The 26,111-nt window shown below is 43.6% G+C and overlaps 1 protein-coding gene and 2 long non-coding RNA genes across 6 annotated transcripts; 1 reads left to right on the forward strand and 2 right to left on the reverse strand.

The window, feature by feature from the left end:
• Nucleotides 1–200: 200 nt before the first annotated feature.
• On the reverse strand, nt 201–7,139 carry LOC310838990. Of its 2 annotated transcripts, XR_014561270.1 has the most exons (4): nt 6,271–7,139; nt 4,494–4,753; nt 2,871–2,971; nt 201–2,153 (listed from the first exon to the last, which is right to left on the reverse strand). It is a non-coding gene; the product is annotated as an uncharacterized lncRNA (long non-coding RNA). The 2 variants fall into 2 exon arrangements; XR_014561271.1 differs by having other exon boundaries at nt 201–2,971.
• Nucleotides 7,140–7,514: 375 nt separating this feature from the next.
• LOC310838994 lies at nt 7,515–16,778 on the forward strand. 2 transcript variants are annotated; one of them, XR_014561277.1, is made up of 3 exons: nt 7,515–9,308; nt 9,457–11,280; nt 16,102–16,778. It is a non-coding gene; the product is annotated as an uncharacterized lncRNA (long non-coding RNA). The 2 variants fall into 2 exon arrangements; XR_014561278.1 differs by lacking the exon at nt 7,515–9,308 and having other exon boundaries at nt 9,451–11,280.
• LOC310838982 (tripartite motif-containing protein 54-like) lies at nt 16,679–23,479 on the reverse strand. 2 transcript variants are annotated; one of them, XM_083727075.1, is made up of 4 exons: nt 23,253–23,479; nt 21,721–21,879; nt 20,319–20,489; nt 16,679–17,453 (listed from the first exon to the last, which is right to left on the reverse strand). In XM_083727075.1, the coding sequence occupies exons 1-4, from the start codon at nt 23,424–23,426 to the stop codon at nt 16,842–16,844; spliced, it is 1,116 nt and encodes a 371-aa protein (XP_083583201.1). In that variant the 5' UTR covers nt 23,427–23,479; the 3' UTR covers nt 16,679–16,841. The 2 variants fall into 2 exon arrangements, with proteins under 2 accessions (XP_083583201.1, XP_083583202.1); XM_083727076.1 differs by lacking the exon at nt 21,721–21,879 and having other exon boundaries at nt 23,253–23,476.
• Between the last annotated feature and the right edge of the window lie 2,632 nt (nt 23,480–26,111).

The raw sequence follows: 26,111 nt of genomic DNA on the forward strand, positions 1-26,111 counted from the left end.
AAGGCCCTAGTAAGACCAGCACAGCTTATGTGGAACAGCTGCTTCAAGGAGAATTACACAGACTCTTACCAAAATGCTATGTTCAAAAATTGGAAACATGTGAACTCTACAGTTAGATAATACCGTTCATTAAAATCTCATTTTTCAGTTTTATCTACTGGGGTGTTGGAGAAAGGCAACATAAGACAGGAAACAGAATGTACTACTACAAAGCAGTTTATTGAGCAGCCTAGTTTACTTAAGTACTTCTTAAACATATGACACTTTGGAGCCTTAAGAGTTTACACCATTCTCTTTTCTACTCAGTTTGGATGGAATACTTTGTACCATAGAATTCTCTTAGCAAAAAAGCCAAGGATACATTCTGTAGGCTAAAAGGCAGCTCAAGGTTTCCCCACATTTTTTGGCTTACTCAGTGAACAAAACTTTTCTAGCCAGTCTTCCAAACCTTAAACCACGACCTAGTGGAAGAAGATTTAAAACTGAGCCAATATCATCCTGTTGTAATATTAAAGCCCTAAGAAAGGCAGCAGGTTGTATAGTTAACTCCTTGTGGGCAAAACCACTGCCCTAAAACTATGCAACCTACTACCTCTTCCTAGGAACCCACCACTTCTTCAGCAATCCTTCAAAAAAGAAAAGAAAAAGATTAGCTGTAGTGAAATACAAACTTTATATAACATATGGTAAGATGTTGTATCACAAATGTATGTGTTCAGTTACTATAGAAGGTGAACCACTTGCTACGTAAGTACAAAGCCATTCACTGTTAGTTCTTTGTTATATCATTAATAGTATACACACTTAATATCCTCCCAATTAAACTTAAACAAAACACTTGTTTTTTTTAATCCAACTCAGATCAAACCAAGTGGCACATATTTTCAAGATGCAGATACCTGAAACGATCAAATTAATGCTGAAAAATAGAGTTGCATTTAGTTACAGATCTTCTGTGCAAATCATTGCATTTATTTTCCATTAAGAGAGGTCCCACCAAGGTTGCTGGTAAACTCAGCAAAAACACTGCCGAATTTTTACTCCTCAAGGAAGGCAATAGATTGTATAGTTATCTCCTGAAGAGGGCAAAATAACTGCCCTACAACTATACAATCTACTACCTCAACCTGATAAGAGAAATAGATTTAGAAGGGTTCTATTTCCAGTTAATTTGTTCTGAGTCTACCTGCCCACGGACTGGATCCTGAGACTTACTTGCAGATGGGGACATCTTTCATCTTCTCTCACCTGTGCTTCACAAAAAGCCTTTCTGGAAGGATATCCTAAACAGTGCGGAATAGGGCATCAGTGGGCCAGCCCAATACAATTTGCTGCCCTAGACAAATGATGATACAGTTCCATTTCATATAAAGATCCAGCTGGACTGGCAGGCACATCTTACTTCAAGTATTGTTGCTGGAACCGTTTCCTTTATTTTGCCTAGGGCAGCAGACTAGCTTGGGAGAATGAGGTGGGGGCTGCCTCCTGAGAAAGATGCCTCAACTTTGCCTATTAGCCCTGGCTCAGAGAAAGAAAAACAAAATCATTGGATAAAGGCACACTTTGCACAAGGTACCTCTGGCCAATTCAGGTCTGCTCCCCACATTATAGTCCACACCTTTCGGAAGGCTCCCTAACTCTAAGGAGGAACAGATGGTGAGGAGATGATAGAAGTCCCTTTCCACAAGCTTCTTTCCATTCATGTTCCTCAGGATCCAACTCTTTGAGTCCACATTTCCTTGACAAATGTGTCCGATTAGCCATCATTATAGCCTCCCAGTTGTAATTGCATAGCCAGTAACAAAGCCATACAGATATCACTGATGATGGTCTGCCTCTTTAGGAAAGACAGTAGACTGTATAGTTATCTCCCAGTGGTGGGTATGACCCTAAAAACTATACAACCTACTACCTCATCCCACAGCGCAGGTATCTTCACTTGAGGTATGTTGATTATGTTCTTAAAAAGAACAAGTTTACCTGAATGCTTCTAATAGGTCAAGTCATTTAAATACTTTTTAACACACACAACAAATAGCTGATGGATAAAAGAATGGTTAAACCGTAGACACTTCTCTGGATAGCAAGATTCAGTAGACTGTAAATGTTCAAGCAAAGGAGCTACAATACAATATTCTTCTTCCTGTTCCCCACTCAAACCTGAAAGGAGGAAGAAAGGTTAATGAAAAACATTCCAAAAAAATATAAACATCAACTATATGGTAAGTGTCATAATATTATACATGTAGTGCAGAAAATCAATCCTCCAGCTTATTCTAAAGGAAGATGCAGTTGAGAAATCAATACTGCCTATACTCAAAGAATTTGACAAGTGACTTTTGGAATGTAATTAAATGCAACAGTTGTTGTTTTTTTAGTTTCCTATTTTTGGAACTCAATAACATTCTTACTCCTTTACTGGAAGAAGCCAAAAATCTCTGATGTAGTCAGCTTTTGAATATAAAAAAAAAAATCTGATTGCTATATGAAGCTCTTCATGACATACCAAGGAAGGCTTCGGAGGAAACCGGTTTCGGTTCAATGTAGTCAGGGATAGGCTATTAGGAAATATCATCCCACATTTTTCTAATGGCTGAATCATACCAGCACAAAAAGAAGGTATAATTTGGTTTAATTTCTCTTTACTGCTGAGAATAGAATGATGTTGCTATCTTATTTGTGGGGGTTTTATTAGTTATAATGGCTTGAATCCAGAGTTCCCATTAGTGGAACTCTATCCAAAGGATACACCCACTGGAAGATGAGGGGGCAAAATGATTTTTTACTATTCCTTCTCCTCTCCGAAATTCTAGTTTTCAGAGAGCTTCTGTAACAGTGGAAGAGGTGGTGCGAGGTTACAAAGACTCAACAAAAATTACCTCCTTTCTTCTTTGGGAGCCTTCTTTGGATATTCATCCTTTGCACTAATGTAAGGAGTTCTTCCATTCACAGAAGAAACAGAGGCAACCCACTACCCTCAAAGCAAGGAAATATAACATACACTTTAAAATTTTAAAATTTCTAGAGCATTATATCACAGCAATATCTAAAACTCTAAAAGCCTACTCCATATAAATAGTACTCGGAACAAAAATAATTGGAATCATTTATCATATGCAGTTAAATTGACTTTTAAAATGATTAATTTAAAGTGTGATTCAGTCACATCTCCTTACTGAACAACTGCTTTTAATTAAAACATCTACAATTTCTTGTGCATTTTCTTAAATTGTTCTCATTAGACATGCACAGAAATCGAAGCACTGGGCCTTGATGATGACTCAAATAATAGTACCTAAAATATTTAAAGCAATTCTGTATTTTTGTGTGGATAGCAATAAAAATTTTCAAGTCACCTTCTGCAGGTGGAGAGGGAGGCCCATTCCCAGAATAAAAGTCCCATCCTAGCTGTTATGGAGAGGACTATCAATATTAGGCCTCCACTGTCAGTACTCTAAAGGCAGAAAGGAAAATGAGGGAGTGTTCACAGGGCAGATGAGAAGAGGCACTGATCTGCTAAGACCTAAAAAAGCCTACTGCCATCCCCACATGCCCTAGGAAGAAGATGGGGGAAGTATACCAATGGAGACACACCCAAAACAGGTTTACTGGCAGTAGCAGTGGAATAATCTAAAGTGGCTGTGAAACACTCACCATTTGGATTTCCCACAATACTCTAATGTGTTTCTCCAAGAAATTTAACAGCAGTAAGAACCAGGCTGTTAGAAACAGTGGATGCAACACTGGTGTCATAATCTATGAGTTCTGAGGCAGTTGCCCAAAGTCTGGACTAAACCCAACTCACATTAATTCACGTTAAAATCAAAAGTAACCATTTGGCCCTAGTTTGCCTTGCAAAGTTTTACCCTGCTTTGCACTAGTTTATTATTTCTTGAAACACACATAATTTAATGACCCAACTACTACTGTGAAAGCTGCTATACAAACTTTATTCTCCAGTCTTTGGTTTAGCTTCTTATCAGTTCCAACCCTACTTAGTCAGAGATGGAATTGTCTCAAGCACCCTATATTAAGTTTTGCAAGTTCTAAAACTGAATGAACGTCTCCAGCATCAAAGCCAATTTTGTTACGTTTACATAGATCAGCACTTGCAGATTAGCAAAATACAAATTTTACTGCAGTGTAGCACTACAGCAGCCTTCCCCAGCCCAGTGTCCTTCAAGATTTTTTGGACTCTCAATGTACATTGCCCCCAAACAGCACACTCATTAGTCAGGGACAATGAGTTATAGCTGAAACAGTTGGAACAGATGGAGAACATCAGGTTGGCAGAGGACTGTACTACAAAATGCATCAAGTATATAAAAGATATATCACTAGCTCCTCTATACTGTTTATCAATGCCATTCATAAACTCAATTTTATCTGACCTAACGTTACGCACAGATTACACTTTCATCTGATTAATGTCCATCAATGAAATGTAAATATAAATCAAATTCTAAAGAAATAAATTGCTTCTAACAATCTACAGTATGTTTATTCAAGTATCCCAGAAGGCAGTTGTTTCCTGAAGTCTATCATCTCTGAGCTTCCTTCCCTTCTCCTGAAACTTTGTGCATTCTGACTTCCCACACACAAGACAGCTGGAGAAGTTCAGCAAACTGCTTAACAAACCAACTACCCCCAAGGATTTACAAACCCCATAAAATGGTTTCCAAGTACTTTCCTTTATCATCTTCAATGCCAAGTCCAGCCACCACATCTGAGGCTAATGTTTCTCCTTCCTCAACTGTAAAGAAGCAGATATTATTACAGACTGTCAATCTATATGGTCATATTTTCCTACCAATGCAATTGATGTTTTGCCAGAGAAAGCAAATGAGTCGCTTTGCAACCTTTCTACCTACCCACAAACGGGATATAACACGGAATGCAGCCCAGCAGCAGAATTGCAGGGGACGAAACACATCCGCCCCATATCGGGAAGAGGTCTGAAGCTTTGGAACATGTAGCTCTAACAACTGCCATAAGCCACTATCTAAAATTGGGAATTTGAGGATTAAGCTGTGCTAGAGGTGCCACATTCCAAAACCGTCCTACCCTTTCTCCCTCCTAACCATCAGCAACTCGGTGGTAAAACAAAGAGAGTCAGCGGCCGCAGCATAGGAAAGCCACTCACCTTCCCCGATTTCCAAAGTTAACATACATACCGGTACATACACACACATACAAAGTTAATGCAGCCTTCCAGCCCCCAAGGACATGCAGGAGACCACCCCGCAGTCCCGCCCTACTCTGCTGCCAGTCTCAGAACGGGCATTTGATGCCGAAGGAAGAGCTACTGAGGCCCTAGGACGGCGGTTTACTCGGAGGTAAGCCGCGGGCGCACGATCCTTGCCCTCAGCCTGCGATGCCAGGCACAAGGAAGGGAGGAGAACGCGCGGGAAGAAGAGGCGGCGCGCCTCGTGGTAAGGGAGCCGCTTGCCAAGAAACAGCCCACCTCCTGCTCCTCCCTCCCGTCCACCGTAGAATGTCCCCGGGGGGGGGGGGCGCCCGCCTCGCAGACCTTTCTTCGCCTAGGGGCTCTCGGGGCCCAACGTTCCAGCCAATGGGAGGGAGGGAGGGAACGTTGAAGCGGCGAGGGGGGGCGCGCAGGAGGATGAGCGCGAGAAGGAAGCAGCGACGGTTTTCGGCCGGCAGTAGGCGGGAAAAAGGGGTGCCGAGAGGGAGAGAGACGGGGCGGGGCTTTCCCCCAGCTTACTCGGGAGTCCCCGCCGCAGCATCACCTCGCGCCCCACCCACTCTTCCCTTCCATCCCGCCCTCACACAAGCCAAGGCCTCTCTCTCTCTCTCTCTTGCCCACCGCGAACTTGCTACGGGAAGTGACGCGACACTTACAAGCCAAGCGCCCTCGGCCAACAGCAACCGAGGGTGACCGCCGAGCAGCCAATCGGCGGTCGCTTAGTGGGCGGGGTTTCCCGGAGCCTCAGGTTTGTCAGGGAAGGCGCGGCGGCAATGGGAGGGGTGGAGGGGGAGAGAGAATGGAAGAGAGCGGGGAAGCGGGCTAGAGAAGCTGACGGGGAAGGAGGAGGCGGAGAGGATCTGTGACTGGAACGCGGAGAGGGAAAGCGGAGGTTCTGTCCCACTCCTCCGCAGCGGGGAGCTCGGGGGTAACCTGAGGGGCTCTTCCCTCTCCCGCGCGCACGAGAACAGCGCCGGCTCCCTCAGTGGAAAGACCGCTGCTGCTTCTTCCCTCAGCGCTCCCTCCCTTATTCCCCCATCTCTCTCACACACACACACCGGTACCTGCAGAAGGATGACCCAGCGCCACCCAAGACCCGGATGGAAGAACCGCCGTCGATGGTGCTGCTCCTGCAGCAGCGCTACCGCCTTTCCCCGCAGTGGATCACGGGAAAAAAGACTCATGACGCCGCCCCCCCCCCCACCTCGGAAGAATGGAAGAACTCCGCCCCCGCGGCGTGTGCCGAGTTAAGGGAAGGAGCGTGACCCGTCCGTCACCCACGCTTGCCCGCTGTCATTGGAGCACGCAGCCCGTGTCCCCGCCCTAGGGCAAGATCGTGTCTTCTGATTGGAGGAGTGCGGGCTCCTGTGTCAGCCTACCCTACCTGGTTGGTGCTCAAATTCCTTGGCCCCTGCTCCGCCCTCTCCCAATGGGAGAGCGCCCTCGGCTTTGCCCACTCGGAGGGAACGAGGACTGGCCGGCGAGTCACGTACTGCCTTCTCGCCCGTTCTCTCTGCGTCCTTCCTCGGAGCTAAAACCCGCCCACCTTCCTCTCAAGTCTGCAGGCGCCAGAATTGATAGCTGCCGCCGCTCTGGTCTCACTCTGACAAAGTCTGCTGGCAGCCGGCTGTGCTGAGGAGGAGTTAGAAGCAGCCGAGGAGTCTCGTGGAGCCTTGACCAGGGCACCGTGCATGTTTACTCAGAAGTGCAGTGAAGAGATGCAGCTTTAAATTTGTTAGCCTTTCGGGCAGTGCAAGATGCTTAGGCTGCCGTCAGTGAGGAATCTAAATGGTCAGAGGTGATGAGGGTTGCAGGCCAACAGCGTCTGGTTTCCCCATCTCTTCTGTTGTAACTTGCTTAAGGATAAACTCTCTTCCACTTGCCTAATCTGTAAGGCAGTGGCAAGAGGTGGGGAGGGTGCCAGCTCTGCCAGTGTATTAGGTAAAGGTAAAGGTACCCCTGCCCGTACGGGCCAGTCTTGCCAAACTCTGGGGTTGTGCGCCCATCTCACTCAAGAGGCCAGGGGCCAGCGCTGTCCGAAGACACTTCCGGGTCACGTGGCCAGTGTGACATCCCTGCTCTGGCGAGCCAGAGCTGCACACGGAAACGCCGTTTACCTTCCCACCAGTAAGCGGTCCCTATTTATCTACTTGCACCCGAGGGTGCTTTCGAACTGCTAGGTTGGCAGGCGCTGGGACCGAGCAACGGGAGCGCACCCCGCCGCGGGGATTCGAACCGCCGACCTTTCGATCGGCAAGCCCTAGGCGCTGAGGCTTTTACCCACAGCGCCACCCGCGTCCGGGTATTGCAGGAGAATAATTCTTCAGCAGATAAGACTGCACTTTCATACGTTATACATTTTGAGGAGGATTTCTGTTGCGTCCATTCTTTGCACCTGGTATTTAAAGCATATACAGCACCACCTACAGCTTACCTAATACATGGCAAATTCGGAGATTGTAAAGACACTATGCATATGCAGGGTGTACCACATTTATGGGCTCAATTCTCATGGTTAGTCTAAAAGTTGGTGCTCTTCCCATCCTCAAACTGAATGACTTTTGCGCTTTATATTTCATGCTTCCTGCCAGTGCTCTACTTCATGCAACAGTTAAGGGCAAAAGAAACCAACATTATTTCTTAATTCCAAGCTCACTTCTCAGAATATGGGATTTTGACTGCAACCTCATGAAATACCAAGATTGCTGTAGCACATGTTGTGGGCAGGGAAGCAGAAGTTCACATGAGGGAACAAAAACTATTGTGGTTGGGCTTCCTTGATTTACGTCCTTCCCCCTTTTTTGCAAAGTGCATTCCTCCACCCCATATATTAAATTCCGTTTTCCCTCTGCCTTACTTTAAGTTAATTAGTCGTTAAAGTGAAACCTTGTAGCCTGGCATTATTATCTGGTTATGGAGAGCTGAACTGCACCTGTCATTTCCATGTGAAGCTCAATGTGCCCCATCGATCTTACCAGCAGTTCTGTGGCATTTTCTGTTATTGATTATGAGGTGTTGGTTCACTACTGCAGAATTGTTGAGAGAACAGAGTTCTGAGAATTGCAGAAAACAAGGATATAGAATTGGGAACAGAAAACATTGGATTGACAGCAGGATTTAGTTTAGGACTAGGACTGGATTTGAGCTCAGGCCAAGACATGGACCAGACAAAAAAAAGACATTAAAAAGGCCACTTATGTAAACACTGAGAACTTCAGGATGATTTACTATTCTCAGCATCTTTTAACATATACTTAATAGCCTCAACCCTTGAGGATAGATGCAAGAATCAGCAGGCAAAACAAAATTCTCTCAAATAGCTCCTAGGGGTAGCATACAAGGCAAGAGAGAACAAAACTAGTATGAAGGCTCTGTGATCCACAATAGGTGTGAGGTCTGCCTCCTCAGATCAAGTAGTTGGGCAACTATTTGCCCAAAGAGCAAGGAGTATGGCTACCTAACCATACCCGCTCCTGAGATAATTTAATAAAAATTGTTACCTTCATTCTTGTGCCTTGGGTGAGACTCTGGACTGGTTCAAATGCGTAAGCCGCACTCTTGTGTCCCTGCTGGGACCATTTCATTACATGAACTGCTGTGTCAGTGCAGGAGTGGGTTAAACTACTGTACAGTACTCTGAATTGTTGGAAAGCAAGGTAGTGCAACTTCAGTTCTGTTTTCTATCACAAGAGGGAGCATGAGTCCCATATTGCTGAAGAGGTGTGTAGCTGCATGTATTATGCTTGCCTGTAGAGAAGAGCTTGTTCATTAAGGATCATGCCTTGGATCAATTGGGTTAGATGTGATGAGCTTCTGGTCCATGGCTGTCAATGTTTCCCTTTTTTAAAGGGAAATTCCCTTATTCCGAGTAGGATTCCTCGCAAGAAAAGGGAAAAGTTGACAGCTATGTTCTGGTCATTTCAGCTGAAAGATTCTGATTCAGACTTGAAACTTGAACCTTACCCTAATAAGAACTATAAACACCTACATGCAGAAATATTCTCATTTGCACCTAATTTTGGAGATATATATTTAAGACAAAATAAATGCCCCTGTAAACTTCGTTGCCAGAATGAGAAGATAATGCTTTATATTTATATTTGTATTTATATTGTAATCATTCATCTTGTTTTTATTATTGCTTGTAAGCCGCTCTGAGCCCGGCCTTGGCTGGGGAGGGCGGGGTATAAATAATAAAAATATTATTATTATTATTATTATTATTATTATTATTATTATTATATACTAAGCAATATCATTTTACTTCACGTTAGTAAATTTTGCTGATAGTATAAGCCAAATTATCTTTTGGCTATGAAATTATAGCATTGGTGACAAATTGGTACAATAGGAAAATTGTTTCCTGTTGTCATATCACATGCTGAACTAGAGAAAAAGAATTTTTAATAGAGTAACAGGTAACAGTATATTTTTGGAGTGGAATATTTTTGTTCACTGAATATATTAGTTTGAGCCTATCAATAGATGAATGGAAGCTGACTCAACAAGGAGTGACAATTAGTCACTATTGAATTAATAGAACCTCTATTTCTGTTGTATATATACCATTGTTCTGTACCTTGCCCAGTCATAAAGTAATCTGCAGTAGTAATGCTTTCGTTCCAAAATATAGTTGCTCATATAATTTAAGGGGTTTTACTAAACTGTCAGTAATTTAAAAATAAATATTTGAAATAAGTTGTTTTTAAAACTGCTTGGTTCGTTTTTATCAAACAGCAGACAAAGTACTGTACTAACACAGCAGAACACAGATTAAGACATGGAATCTGCTGTTCTGGCAGAGTGGATTGTCCAAAACCTAGGCTACTCACTCTCTCTCAATATGGATACTTGCCACTGTTATGACTAATTGCTTAACAAGCACTTTACAGTTGTTTTGCAGCAATGTTTGTAATAATCTCTCAGGTGATCACTTTACACATAGAGGACCAAGGATTCTTTTTAAAAAGGAAGAAACCCTATATCATTTTAATCCTCTCAATCGAGTATTTTTATGCTCCAGGCCACACTACTGCTATCTAAACATATCTGTAATTTTGATATTTTTCCATTGCTGCTCTTGCAATCCATAGATCTTTCAGCCTTACAGCAGTCTAGTGAAGTAGATCAGTACTCTGTTGTAGAGGGCGGAGAATTGAAGTGGAAGAATGGCTTGGATCCCCAGGATCTGGCTGGGGAGGAATTGGGGCAGGGCGGGGCAGGGGGCTGCAACAGTAAGGGGCAGAAGAGGAAAGTCCTGTTCTGTGAACATGAACTGTGTTACATTCATAGGAGGTATATTAAGAATCAAGCCAATGATGTGTCCATTGCCATAGATAAGGTAGGATTTATAACTAGGCTTTTCAGCTTTAAGTATAAAATGCTAGCTAAAAGATCAGGTTTACTGTCAACAGTAACTTCCATTCATTCTGCCACACTTTGGAAATAAGAGTTGTGTCTTATCATGACCAGCATATTTTTCATGAATAACACACTTACATATAAACCACAACTTCTAGTTTTGAGATGCATGCAAGTAGTAATCAAGAAAATATAAATTGCATTTTAAATGGAAAATTAATTTATGGATGTCTTCAGCATTCATGTATTTGAAAAGGAGACCCAGCTCTGGAAGGCACAAATAAAACAAAGCTTGATTTACGAAATATATACGCTATATCTGATGTGTACAATTGTGCACACACAAAAACAGTCCCCTCTCCCCCCCCCCCCGAAAATTATTACGCTGTGGTTAAGAAAGAAGTAAGACCAAGTGTTTTTCATACAATGCTCAGAAATACTTCAGTTTTTCAAATTGTGGTTTCATTTTGTGAAATACAGGACATCTGTAAGAATAACCATCAGTGACATTTTTGTGACTGCAGTTATGCCTCAAAATGTGTCATTTGCACCTGAAAACCTTGGCACCATATGTTTGAGACAATAATGAGTTGGCTCACTACAATTTCAATTTTCCCTTCACCAGTAAATCACTACATCTAAACGTAACATCTAGACGTAAACTCACTAACAGAAAACCATTTTGGTGCCTCAGATCACCCAAAGGGAGATAGGCGGTGTTGTGTATTGAGTCAAAGGATTTTATATCTGTATTATTATTGTCTGTATTGCATTAGGGTAAAGTAACTGCCTTTTGGTTCCAGAGGGTACAGCTACTATTGGTTCATTTAAGCTGCTGTATTTGGATCCTCTGTCTTATTGGTTTCCTCCAAAAGGCAGGACTGTGATTGCCTGATATTGTTCCCTCCAAAATGTATCCTTTCTAGCTTGTTCCCTGTCCCTATAAATGTAGCTCTCCCCTCCTCAAGTCTTAGTCTTGTTTGCTTTAATAAAGAAGTATTACTAGAGAACTGTCTCCCGCATATTATGTCAAGAGAGCTGAAATCACAAACCCCACGTCACAACAACTGGCGACGAAGGTGGGATCCGGAATGCTGAGGAGCGGTTAACGCAGCCCTGCCTCAGAGTCCGGATTGAAGCTAAAACAAGACTCACTGGCCAGCTGAGAAGACGACCCCGCCCACAGGACAATGGAGAGTCCAAGGGTATTGGAGCCCTTCCAGCCATCAGAGCCCCACACGTGGGAAGACTACGTCGAATGCTTCAAGTTCTTCACGGAGGCTCAAGGGATCACCGATGCCAGCAAAAGAACGGCCACATTCCTGAGCTACTGTGGGCCTGAGATCTTCACGCTGGCCAAGGCATTGCTTGCTCCAGCGAAGCTAAGTGAGACATCTCTCAAAGATATTCTTGCCTGCCTAACAAGCCATTTGGCGCCTACTGAGACCAAGATGGCCCTGCGGATGGAGTTTCATAAGAGGCAGCAGCGTGCTGGGGAGTCTTTATCTGCATTTCTAGCAGAACTGCGGAAGCTCGCTCAGCACTGCGACTTCCAAGATCTGGAAGAGACTCCTGGATCGTTTTATCGGTGGTCTGAGCAGCAAGAAAGCCAGAAGACGCATCGTGGCTAAAGAAGAGGTTACCCTTGCTTCAGCCTTGAAGGAGGCCACCGCCACAGAGAATTATGAAAGAGAGGAGCTTGATGCCAGTCGCAGGGCCCCTAAGCCACAGATAGAAGTTGCGCATGCCATGGACGAGCTAGAGGCTACTTCGAGCCAGAGCCCAGTCCGTGGGGTCGAGTCAGTGCGTCAGGCCTGCACAGTGCACAAAGATCACCAAGGCAGGTGCCCTGGTTGTGGCGGAAACCATGAGCGGAAGAGTTGTTTCCGGGATGCTATGTGCCAGACGTGCGGGAAGACAGGTCACATCGCCAGGGTCTGTAGATCGGCGGCGTTGGGAGCGACAGGAGCACCTAGACTGGAGCATCGCAGACCGCCCACAGCAACCCACGTTTTACAGGACTGCCACTACGTAACGGAGATCAACGGGAGGGTCGTGCAGTTTCCAGTGCAAGGCAAGGCACACGTCAAGGTGAAGATTGAGGGTCAGCTGTGCTACATGGAGGTGGACTCCGGATCTGGATTCACTATCGTGTCGGACCAGACCGCGAGGACATTCTTCCCCAGGGGGCTGGAGCCCTTCCCGGCAACTTTGCAGTCATACTCAGCGGGCCGCATCCATGTCATGGGAATGTGTGCCGTGAGAGTACAGTTCCGGGACAAACAGGCAGTACTCAAACTGGTGATTGCGAAGGGCAGTCGCCCCAGTCTCCTGGGCACTGACTGGTTCCCCGCCCTGGGACTGAGTATATCAGGGCTTAATTCAATCCAAACCTGCCCTGAGATGAGTGAGGCATTATGCAAAGAATTTGCTGGTCTCTTTAATGGAAAACTGGGTTGTTATAAAGGGCCCCCAGTTGACTTCGAATTGGACCCTGGGGTGGCCCCAATCCGACTCAAACCAAGGCGAGTGCCATTTGCACTGCAACCCAAGATCGAAGCAGAGCTGGATAAATTGGTCAAGCAGGGAGTTCTCTCACCCGTGGACTCTGCTAAGTGGGAGACTCCAATCGTCACGCCCCTTAAAGCAAATGGGGAAGTCAGGATCTGTGCTGATTACAAATGTACTATCAATAAGGCACTCAGGGGAAACTCATACCCCATTCCAGTCGTATCACATCTGTTGGCTAAACTGGCTGGGGGCAAGGTGTTCGCCAAAATTGACCTGGCACAAGCTTACCAACAGCTGCCAGTAACCCCACAATCAGCGGAAGCACAGACTATTGTCACACATAAAGGGGCGTTCAGAGTTAACAGATTACAATTTGGAGTTTGTGTGGCCCCAGGGATTTTTCAAGGGCTCATGGAACGCCTGTTAAGAGGTCTGCCGGGGGTCTTGCCATTTTTTGATGACGTTTTGATTGCTGGAAAAGACCCACAGGAACTGGTTGCGCGTGTCCGTGCAGTGTTGCTCAAGTTCAAGGAGGTGGGATTGCAACTAAAAAAAGGAAAAATGCAGTTTTGGGGTGCCAACTGTGGATTTCTTGGGGTTTAAAATTGATGCATCAGGCATCCACCCCACAGATGCTAAGGTTAAGGCCATCATCGAGGCACCACGACCACAGAACAAGACGGAGTTGCAGTCATTCCTGGGACTTATTAACTTTTATCATTCCTTCTTACCCCAGAAAGCTTCGGTAGCTGAACCATTACATAGACTGTTGCAGAAAAAGAATGTGTGGCGATGGGGGCAGGAGCAGCAGAAGGCTTTTGTCTCCTTGCGAGGAATGCTGAGTAGCAGGAGCGTCCTTGCTCATTATGATGAGTCGAAGCCGCTGGTCCTGGCATGTGATGCCTCTCAATACGGTCTGGGGGCGGTGCTGAGTCATAGGGAACCGGATGGGTCGGAAAAGCCCATCTCTTTCTATTCCCGTACGTTGTCGGCCACGGAGCGCAACTATGCTCAAATTGACAAAGAGGCACTTGCAATTGTGGCAGGAATCAAAAAGTTCCATGATTATGTGTACGGTCGCCAATTCTCCATTGAAACGGACCACAAACCACTGCTAGGGTTGTTCAACCCGAACAAACAAACGCCACAAATTCTCTCCCCCAGAATATTGCGTTGGTCTATATTCCTGAACGGGTTCCAGTACACCTTGACCCATGTGCCGGGGAAGCGGTTGTGCCACGCTGATGCGCTGAGTCGATTGCCCCTTCCTGGCGGGAGCAACGAGGATCCTGCTCCAGCGGAGCACATAATGATGCTGGAAACACTTCCGGGGGCTCCTGTAATGGCTACTGATATAGCTGAGAAAACGAGGAAAGATGCTGTTCTCTCCTGTGTGCTCACTTGGGTGGGGAGGGGGTGGCCAGGTGGTCCGCATGAAGACAAATTCAGGCCTTATGCGACAAGGCAGCACGAGTTGTCCATGCATAAGGGTTGTCTCCTGTGGGGAGATAGGGTGATCATCCCAGCACCACTGAGAAACAGGGTTCTTGAGACGCTTCACATGGGACACCCGGGAATGGTCAGGATGAAGTCGCTAGCCCAATGTTATGTGTGGTGGCCTGGAATGGACCAGAACATAGAACAATGGGTACGAACATGCAAGGCATGCCAAGAGGTGCGGCCAGAAGTGGCCAGAGCACCAGTTCACTGGTGGGAGCAGTCCAGATCTCCCTGGAGCCGGCTGCACTTAGATTTTGCTGGGCCATTCCAGGGGAAGGTCTTTTTGGTTATCGTCAATGCATATTCCAAATGGTTAGAAGTGGCGATGGTCCCTAGCATGGCATCAGCTGCCGTAATCAAGGTGTTGAGGCAGCTGTTTGCAACCCACAGGTTACCTGAGACCATTGTATCAGATAATGGGGCAGCTTTTGTATCCCAAGAATTCAGGGCATTCTTGGCTGATAACTTCATAAGAGGGGTCACATCCGCGCCCTTTCACCCATCCTCCAATGGGCAGGCAGAGCGCATGGTAAGAACAGCCAAAGAATCCATTGCGCGCTTAATGGAGGGTAACTGGTCAGCTCGCATCGCGCGAATGTTATTTTTGCAGCATGCGACGCCGTGTACTGCAATGGGCAAGTCGCCAGCTGAGCTGCTCTTGGGTAGAAGACTGGTAACGGTGCTGGATTATGTCCACCCGGATAAAATGCCAAACCGTAATGCAAGAGCAACCCCCCAGGCTGAGACTGACACAACAAGGTATCTCGCCCCTGAAGATCTTGGAAAGACCTTGGAAAATGGGCAAGTTTGGAAGAGACATATAGATCAGCTGAGGCGCCGGGCGCTCAGCAGAGAGGAGTCTGATAATTCATCCCTGGCTAACGATGCAGAGCTACAAGGCCAGGGTGAAAATGGCCCAGAGGTGCAGTCACCAGGGGCCTCAGCAAATGAACCAGGGTCTGCTGGTCCTCAGGATGATGAGGTACAGGTAGGGGACCCTGAGATGTCTGGGACTCCATCTGTTCCTGACGAAACCCCTATAGCAGCCCCCCTACCACAGGTGACACCCAATCCAGAACCGGCAACACCTGTTGTCAGGAGATCAAGTAGAAGTTGTAGGACCCCACAGTACCTGAGAGATTACGTCTGCTGTGCTCACTAGGGGGGGAGGGGTGTTGTGTATTGAGTCAAAGGATTTTATATCTGTATTATTATTGTCTGTATTGCATTAGGGTAAAGTAACTGCCTTTTGGTTCCAGAGGGTACAGCTACTGTTGGTTCATTTAAGCTGCTGTATTTGGATCCTCTGTCTTATTGGTTTCCTCCAAAAGGCAGGACTGTGATTGCCTGATATTGTTCCCTCCAAAATGTATCCTTTCTAGCTTGTTCCCTGTCCCTATAAATGTAGCTCTCCCCTCCTCAAGTCTTAGTCTTGTTTGCTTTAATAAAGAAGTGTTACTAGAGAACTGTCTCCCGCATATTATGTCAAGAGAGCTGAAATCACAAACCCCACGTCACAACAGGCAGCAAATGTTGAAATGCTGAAAATGTTGTGTGGCTATGATGTTGCAGCATATGACTGACTTGGGGTTTTCTTTTGGAGCTGATTTTATCTGGCATTCTACAGTTGCGGCTAATGATGAGTATATAATCACTTTGTGGTGAGAATAAAAAGTCTATACTGACCCAAACGTATATTTTAATTTTGAACATCTCTTCCACTTTGCATTCCACGTTAAGATCACACTGAGTCTTGTGTGGAAATGTCCTAAAGCATATGTGAAATGAATTCTCTTTACTCAAATTTATCTGTCAAAATCAGTTTTCTAGAAGCTTCAAGGTCATAGTCCTGGCTATGGAAGGTTCTTCTAAGCAAAGTAAACTGGAGTTGTAGAGAGTTTGGGTTTCTAACAATTAGTCTGCAAGTTAACTAGTAAGGCCAGATGACAGCAATATTAAAAGTACAATCCTGTAGCCATTATTTAAGCATTATTGTATCCTCTTGAATTTTACCAGTGACCTTTTTCCCCAAACTTTCAAATAATTATGATGATGATTAATTAGCAGGGCCCAACACAATATGTGTCAAATGCCATGCCATGTGGTTGCATCTATAAATATTTTATTTGCTAATGAGTAGTGAAAATCAATTAGAAGAACATTTGTTTGTTTCTTTTTTTAATAAATTATTTTGCTCTTGGTGGTCTTGTTTCTAAAGCTTTACCTATTCCATGGCTTGCCTTGATATTGATTCTGTTTCCAATTAGATGTCATTCCTATTTGGTGTAGTATTGTTATCCCTATGGGAGACATTTTGATTAAGATCTTGCTTTGTTTCGTTTGCCTTTTGGAAAAAATCCATTAATTTTTCGTAGAAGGACTCATTAGACATTTCTTCAGAAAAAGAAAATGTGGGACATTCTGGCCTGAACACATCAGGGAGCTCATCTGACCTTGTAGGTGTTTCATCGGAATTAGAGGAGACATAGTTGTTGATATGGGTGGCTTTGATCAAGTCTTTAAAATATTGCCCAACGGAAATATGGTAATCTTTTTTGTTTGGGTATAAGGAATTTCCTTTTGCAAGTTTCTCTATCTTGCTTCTGAGTATTTTATCCTCTTGGAGAAAATGCACTGAATTTGAATGCTGTTCCAAGAGAGTTTTCATTTCTTGATAAAGGTTTCTTGGGACTTCAAGCTCATTTGCCAGCTGCTGAAGGTTTTCTACTTTCATAGAATACTCTTTGCCTAATATTGCTTTGAGTTCAGTCATTCTCCGCCGGATCCCTTTCAGTAAGCCTGCTCCAGTGGCATCGATAACAACTTTGACTTCAGCAGCAGTATCCGTAAGTTCATTGATCAGCATTTCAATTTCCTGTTGAAGTATGATATAGAATTTCTTAGTAATGCCCAGAAAGTACAATTTAAACATTTTTAAAACTACTTCAGCTTCATTATTCAAAGCAATTATTGGTAAATGGTAATCCCCAGATACATTGCAAAGAAAGCCCTTTGGCTTATATCAAGGATATAATAGCATAATCTTTTCTGGAGGCATCTATGAGTCTCTAAAAGATTGTGCACTCAAATTCTGCTACTGAAAAGGCAGGATGCTGTTCTTTAACAAAACAATCACGAGTTAGCTGAGAAATTGTACTCTCTAGCCACCTACAGTCAACTGTGACTTTGTGCAGTCTGCCTATGTGGTTGCCCATATATATGGGAATGGCATACGGTGACAGAAAATGTATAACATCTTCACAAAAGGAGAAGGAAAAGTTGCCAATATTTGAGAAATCTTAACTTTATGCCACTGTTATTGTCCTCTAACTCAAAGACCAGAATAGTCAGAGAAGATGAAGAGAAGAAGTGTGTTTTGCTGCCTTCTAGGAAGAATCCCTGGACTCGCAGGGCTGGGCCAGTGAGATGGATGCAGGCGGGTATGCCTCACCCACCAATCCCTATTCATATCCAGTCCCAAGAAAATCCAGAAAGGGACTTGGGTTGTGCTTCCTGACAGCTGCCCAAGTGTCCAAGAGTTTTTATTTATCCCCTTCCCTTGTAACACTCAATGAGTTGACTGCCAAGGTGTTGCCTGGCAGTGACATTGCTGCCTTGCCAGTTTGGTTTGGTTTTTGCTTTGAGCCTCCTCCTAGCTTTGCAGGTCTGCTGTTCTGCTTCTCTTACACGGGGTGGTCTGAGGTAAGGGGGCAGCAGCAAAGCAATTACCTTTCTCATGGGTTGATATTTTGCCATAACAAAACTCCAAATGGCTTTTAATGAAGGCGCTATGACACTATATCTGAAAAGGGGGGAAACATCACTTTTCTGGCCCAAAATAAACCACAAATGTGGTAATGTACACTGCCCCTAGTGCTAGAACAATATGGTCATGTAATCATATTCGTAGTTTCACAAACAGACACCCAGTTTCTTCCACATCCAGTTTCACCAGTTCCTCCTCTCCTAACTAATCTTAAGAGTTGTAGTCAATTTCATTCATTCTTTCATTCAAAAGATGCTTCCCTCTCTTTAGCTGGAAAGGTTTCCAGAGCAGATTGCAAATCAATTTTGAAAAACAGAATAGCACAGTCTCTGCCCCCAGGCCTACAGACTAAAAAGCCATGACACAGAGAGGAAAAAGGTTGGAGAGGGGTGACAAAAACTAGCAAGCTCGGGCACCAAACGGTGTTGCCAAGTTCTTTCAGTGGCCAGTTTTCAACTTTAATGTTCAGAAGCTGTGAATGGAGTCAGTTCAGTCCTGTACGATTCTAGGGTCAATCAGCAATGCCAGCTACCTTGAGGTCTATCACATGACCACCCTCCTCTCCAGTGTCTACATATGCCTGTAGCCAGCTTAGCACATCACTTTAGAGCGAAGATTTCCCAAGTGGGTACTAGAGCCATGAAAGCAGTGGATTGACAGATTAAGGCACCAGCTTGGATACATCTCTCAGCGCACTGGAACTCTACTACAGTTTTTGTTTTGGAGCACAGCTGAACTTTGGACATTACTCTTTAAAAACAACAGAAACCTGGATTTGCACAGATTTTAGCTGCCAGGGAGTACCATCCTGATAGGGGTGGACAGTGACACAACAGAGCGGGTCAAACTAGCATGTGCAATTCATCATACAAGGAGTGTAATACCCAAAGAGGCTTAGAGGGAGTTGAGCTACTGGGCCGCACCTGCACGGCAGACTTCAGTTGCTTCCAGATGGTTTGTTTATCAAGCATTCTTTTTGATTTGCTTTCAAGGAGGTGGTCCAGCATCATGTCAAGCAACTGTTATCCCACACATTACATTACAATTTCCCAACCCTTTCCTCCACATGAGAAGTTCACGTTTTGGGGAAAGTGCCAAATCTACTTTAATTGTGGAACACAAATTTGCCAGTATGTGATTGAATTCCACCCACAAAATAGCAAGTCTGGAAGTGGCCAGAAATAATCATTCCATTTCTCCATTGATTGTCAAGAATTGTGACGAGATTTCTGAAAGCGAATTCTCTGCAGGCTCACCAAAGTACAGTTTCCAGGTTTGCAGGGAGGCTAGGTGTGTGAGGACAATTAAATTGACATACAAGCAATATATAGTTATGAAGAATTAGGCAAAGTGTCATAAATATGTTGATGTCACCCACTTCTATTTATTCTTTTTACTGGACATGGATGAGGCACTGGGAGTTCCGAAAATAGGTCACTATGTGGATATGACAACACACCCAACCCCAATTAGGATCAAATTCACAAGGGTGGTGTTAGTTCTGGTCATTGCTCTAAATGACCAGCTGGCAGCCATGGCTTTCCATCATCTTAGGCCAATAACCTACTTGTGGCCTTAGAGAAATCTTGCCCACATTTACCTATCCTCTGGGTAGACTACTATATGTGATGTCTTTGAAGGTAACTTCTCTCTTATGAACAGATTAAAATCTGTTCTTATAAATAGTCAGGGCAATTTTACCCAGCACACTAAAATTAACTTGTTAACCTGGTATTGTGATGAGTATCCATTCAGAGGCATTAAAAGTGTGACCTTTTGGAAAAGAACAAATAGCACACTTGCTATAGCTAACACTGAAAGTCCTATAAGTCAGGGCCAAACCAGAAAGACTATCAAATTATTGCCTTGTTGGAAATGTAAAGAAAAAAAATCACTCAGCATGAAAATTAGAAATTGTTTTTGTTAATGCAGGTGAGGTTTTTTTAAAAAAATATCAAGCTTCTTTTACTGCACCTTCTTAGCTTGTTCAGCATGTTCAGATTGTTGGTTTACCCAATCTAAATCTTTGATCAATCTCATTTTCCTCTCTGAGTAAACTTCAGATAGTTTTGCTACATTGTGGGACTCATGCTCTCCAAAGAGTTTGCAGGTGGCGCATATCGGCTTATCATCAGTCAGGCATACCTGGATGAGAATGGGCAACGTATGTCATGTTATCGGCCAGCACAGCAAAAAATTTACACCACTTTTTAAGCATCTAAATAAGACATTGCCTCAGAGCTTTGAACTCTGTTTCTGTTGTTAAAAAGACTCATATTTTATTTTCATTTACTCTTGCACCAATCTAGTACTCACTGAATTATATCCTGTAATCTTGCTGCAGGAAGATAACTATTATTATTTTTAAATCACAAATGACCTTCCATGTTTGAACATGGAAGCACATAGAGTTCAAATAAAGAGCTGTCTCCAACCAAGTCATATTGAGAAAAGACCTGTTGAAATAAAGGGATTTAAGTTAGCCAGGTCCATTGATTTCAGAGGGTCTACTCTGATTATGGCTTAGCTGAATACAACCCACTCTTCTTTTTTTAAGCAAATTGATTGTTAAATGAGGAATGAGGTTACTCGCTGTGAGGGAAGGGGATGCAGATAATGCTGGTGTTTGCTGCTTTCCCCTCCCCCCATTAAATGTGTTGATTAGGATCTGGTCTTGTACCTGGGTGCTACAAAGGCATTTGACCTCTAAAGGAACAATAACACCATTTAAAAGGACACCAAACTGTGTGGGCACAGTCAGGAGGAGCTCTGGTGTCACAAGGAGTACCCAACAGGTACAGTATGGCACAATGCTTGCATAACGTCGAGATATCACTTGAAAAAGCGGTGGCTATGTTAGCTGCATAAATGCAATAGACCACAACTGAAGCAATTCCTTGGTGCCTGGATATGTTCAGCAGAGAACACTTTCCCCAGCCTGACATGTTTTGCATAGTGTCTTACTCTTACCCAATCTAGAGGATCATGTGAATTTCCATCATATTGGAAGGGGCAGGGAGAGAGCCCTCACTTTTATAGTTAACCAGGGCTGGGCCCCACTATTAGAGTGTGGTGACTGTCTCAGGCAGCAGATAAAATCGTAAGGCACCTTAATGTATTTTGCCTCAGGCAGCAGAATGTCTTGAGTTTGCCCTGAAGTAAATGTGCCTTTTAATCAGCCAGCATTAGATTTCTCTTTAAAGAATTGCTTTTCTCTTTTTATCTGATGTGTTGTTATTGTTATACACTGGTGCAGTATTTTGCAATGTTTAGCAGTTTATACATATTCCAAATTAACAATTGAAAATAAAGTAAAGCACTGCAGTTAAGTTAGTTTCATTAAGGAATAGGAAAAAAAGGAGTGGTGGAATTATACCAAATTCATACGCTCTCCATGTTCTTCACATATTTGGGACAATTGGTCTTGTTCTTTGGCATGCACATTTTCAAGCTCATACTTATATTTTTCCAAAATACTCTCCACCAGAATATTTCTTGGCAAGCCAATGATTCCTCTCCCTCTTAAGGGTATGATCTGAAAGTGAGATGAAATCATCAAATGCATCCTGTAACATTTTGCTTCGAAGGTTTAATGTGGGGAAATGACGTAATTGTTCTGTACCCAGATTTTCTATCGATCAACATAATGTGAAGGTAAATTAAATGCTGCAACTATGCGGTATGCATATCAGTTTCTTTTTAGTACTACTGTATGTGTTTCCTTCTGGGTTGCCAATTCTTGTGAGCTAAAATGTTCCTTATAAATGATTGGAGAGGCCAATTTAAAGGTAATAGAGATAAACTCCTGATCTACAAGATAGCGGGAGCAATAATAGAAATTGCAAAACACAGGAAAACCAAGTGAAGCTCCATCTTTACAGGAGCGGCTACACAAAATATTTTATGCCATGATCAGGAACAAGGTAGGGAGTAATGACACACTCTCAACTGGGCCAATTAAAGGCAATTCCAGTTTGTCATGAAATGTGGTCTTTTTCAAATAGACTATTTGAACTATGGATTTTTATAATGTAATGTTAAAATGTAGCCATTGGCGTATGTATTACAGTGGTACCTCGGGTTACAAACACCTTGGGTTACAAACAGTTTGGGTTACAGAAGTAACCCAGAAGTAGTACCTTGGGTTAAGAACTTTACCTCAGAATGAGAACAGAAATCGCGCTCCAGCGGCGCAGTGGCAGCAGGAGGCCCCATTAGCTAAAGGGGTACCTCAGGTTAAGAAAGGTTTCAGGTTAAGAACGGACCTCCGGAACCATTTAAGTTCTTAACTAGAGATACCACTGTAGTTAAAACAAGCTTGTTGGGCATGCAAAGTGGGGAGATAAATGTGATTCTATTTCTGGTCCTTTTTGCCTGTGGTTATATATTTTGTACATGCAATTTGTAAATGTTTGGTTGTATCCACTGCAGCATATGCCCAAGGGGGGATCCCCTGTCCCCTGCTCCCTACTGTGGCTCTTGCTGTTACCACCAAAAGCTTCTTCATGCCCAATACTCTGATTCCTGCTCCCACAGGGCATGCAGGGGGCTGAAGTGAGGCGGAGAGGCACATGGAATCCCCCTTGCCTGAGCACTGCAGGGGACACAACCCATTAGGAATGAAAAAGTCATACAGAGCCCTGTGAGCTTGCACCAAGTTTACACTGTAGCTCTAGAACTGCTACATGAGGAATGTCGCCATCTGCAGAGGCAGTATGTTTCTTGCGATAGTGCTACTGCTCTATACGTCTGCCCAGTTGCTATACCTCTAACTGCCAACTTCTGCTTTAATATTTCACTGTTTATCCTGTAGTGTGAATGTGGGCAGTTGGAAACCCACTCGTACTATCGGAGAGGGCAATCTGTAAGCAGATTGCAGAAGGCAAAAAAAAGCTCTCTCTAACTTACTTTTCTGCACATTGGGCAGGAGAACTGTCCATTGACATGGCTACAGTTCTGGCTGACGAGGATCTTCTCCAGGCACTTCTTGCAGAAATTGTGAGCGCAGGATAGGACCAGCACGGGGGGAGTGAACAACTCTAAGCACACCGAACATGAAAGCACCTGTGCTAATGCCTCCATGACATGGCTGCGCTCAAAAGAACGGAGCCTCAACTTGCCTTCTCTTCCAGCAGCATTCTCATTTAAGTTCTAGAATGGCACTTTCCAGAGGCATGTCACAGCAGCTCCGTAGCAACATAAACTCAACGGTGTCACACTTTTGCAGACGACTTTTGAGAATTGTAGTCTGTCATTGCCAAACCATGGAAATGCTAAATTCTCAGTATTTATGGTCGCATCCAATGCTGTTCCCACTCAAAGTAAAGCTATTGAAATTAATGGACAGGACTTAGGTTCATTCGTTCCAATGGGTCTACTTGGAGTAGGACTTCACTGACTATAACCCTTAGTTTTCTGATTTCATTTATTAACTTAAAAGAATGAGATTGGCTTATATTCGTCATGTGGCGTTGACCATTGCTGTGGGCCTGAAACTGACTTTGAAAAGCAGCTTTTGAGTGTTGCACTATTGTTTGAAAGTGCCAATACAGTCTTGACCAAAAGACCAAGTCCCAGAAATGCAGGTTCGTGTTTTGCAAGCTCATGCACAGATCGTACCAAATATATTTCTTTAATAAGGAGTTTTGCCAACTTAAGCTCAGGTTTTAAGTTTCCTAGCTTTTTGCAGTTGTCTGGCTAATGTTTCAATATTTCAGATATTGGTTCAAATTGTCCTCATTCCCATACTGGAGCAAATGCTTGCAAGCTGCTATTATAACAGAATTGTCTCGCCCTGAATATGTTTTCCAATTCATGGGTCAATAACAGTTAGAAGGCTTTCTCACTAAGGTTCATTTTCACTACTTCCTTCAATATTAATAGCATCACTGTTAACAATAGTGTCAGAAAGCCTCTGTGAGAATTAACAAAGTCGTTCTGATGGTGCTTCATGTTCAGCAGATTCATATGCTTCAACAAAAGTGCTGAAAACAATTATTTCACATTTCTTGCAAATGCCTCCCAATCCATTTAAATGCTGTCTCAATATTCATATTCTCCTGGTGCAGTAGTGATGTTACAAGTTTAATATATTCCCAGGACGTTTAGCATAATTTCAGTAAGAAATACTGTAAAGGACTACAGATCCAATCAAACAATCCAATAGTTTGTTTTTATTTGGCCAAAGTTTTTACAAGGGAAGGATGCACTGATCAATTTGCAGTTTTAAATTCACCTCAGTATCTCAGTAAAGTCAGATGAATTTCTTGTTAACATCTTAGTGGTACATTGTGGGGTCAAGTGGGATAGCTATGAGAAATTATGAAAAAATGAAGCAAGCTATTGCAGTGGCGTAGCGTGGGTTGTCAGCACCTGGGGCAAGGCAAGTAATTTGTGCCCCCTAACCCGTGGATTTGCACCCCCTAACCCCCAGATGTTGCGCCCGGTTCAGCTGCCCCCCCTGCACCCCCCAGGCTACGCCACTGAGCTATTGTGTCAGCAATGAAAGCATTGCGTTGACTGGGTTTGAGCCATTGACAATAATTTCTGATAGCAATCCCACCTGACCCCCACAGTACATTCTCTTTCCAAAGCAGCAGTGGGCCTGCTGACAGATGAAGGGTTAGATTCAGTGCTGTTTTTGTCTGGTAAAAGCATTACCACATTGCTTCTGACAGGAGTTGCTGTTCTAAATTTATTTCCTGCTCAACTACAGCCGCAACACGTGGCTAATGAATATACTAAATGTGCTATTATTAGTAGTAGAATGTCATCCAAAATTTACAATTCAGCAACTTCAAAATAATATATATATATATCAGTCCATAACCAAGTAGTCAATGAAATGAATTGCTGGTGGGGAACACCACGACGCCTTTCAATGTCCAAGACAGTATATCCGGATTGAATCAACTGTTTTGAAGATGAATCTTCATCAGCAAATAGTTTTCGATAGAATATCCATACAGATAAATGTAATACTTGTGGATCAGAACTCACTAACCAGTGTAGCTAACCAGCAATTACCCGTCAGCAATTCATTTCATTTTGGATGACATTCTACTACTAATAATAACACATTTACTATATTTATTAGCCATTAGCAGATTATTCTGTATTGCAACACAGGGTTTGTTTTTCTCACTAGAATTATTTCCAGCAGAGAAACTTACAATTGATGTTTGCTTTGAAGTCCTGATGATGATGATGATAATGATAGTGGTGAATTGAAGATATGCATTTCCTCCCAGCCAGAGGAAGATATAACTCAATCTATCTCCTGCCCCCACACCTGTCTAGCAAGGCATAGAATCACACACTGTAGCCAAGAGTTGAAAAAATACAATTTGATTATGAGGTAATTGACTGCTTCAGTTAATTGACTTATTCTGACCCACAGCAAGCAAAGACTACTGAATCCCACCTCACCACTAGTGATTGCTCTGGATGGATATCATAGCAATGGATATCATAGCCATAGGGTCTGTTTGCTATTTCATCAGCCAAATAGGACAGTTGTGCTTGAGCTCTTGAGTCCCTGATTGGTAAATTTAGGTACATAAGAACACACCAGGCCTGATAATATTCTCTCCATTTTAATCTCTGCCTGCTGACCCTTCTCACATGATTTTTCATGGTAAGCAAATTCCACTGCTGCAGAAACCCCCACCCCCACCCCCAAGTAAAATAGCATGGAAACACAAGTGGCAGTTTTAAAAGCTTCTCAAAATGATCTCCTTTTTTAAAAAAAATCTATTCATTTCTCCC

This window comes from Podarcis gaigeae (assembly GCF_964106915.1).
Source record: "Podarcis gaigeae genome assembly, chromosome: 2".
NCBI lineage: Eukaryota > Metazoa > Chordata > Lepidosauria > Squamata > Lacertidae > Podarcis > Podarcis gaigeae.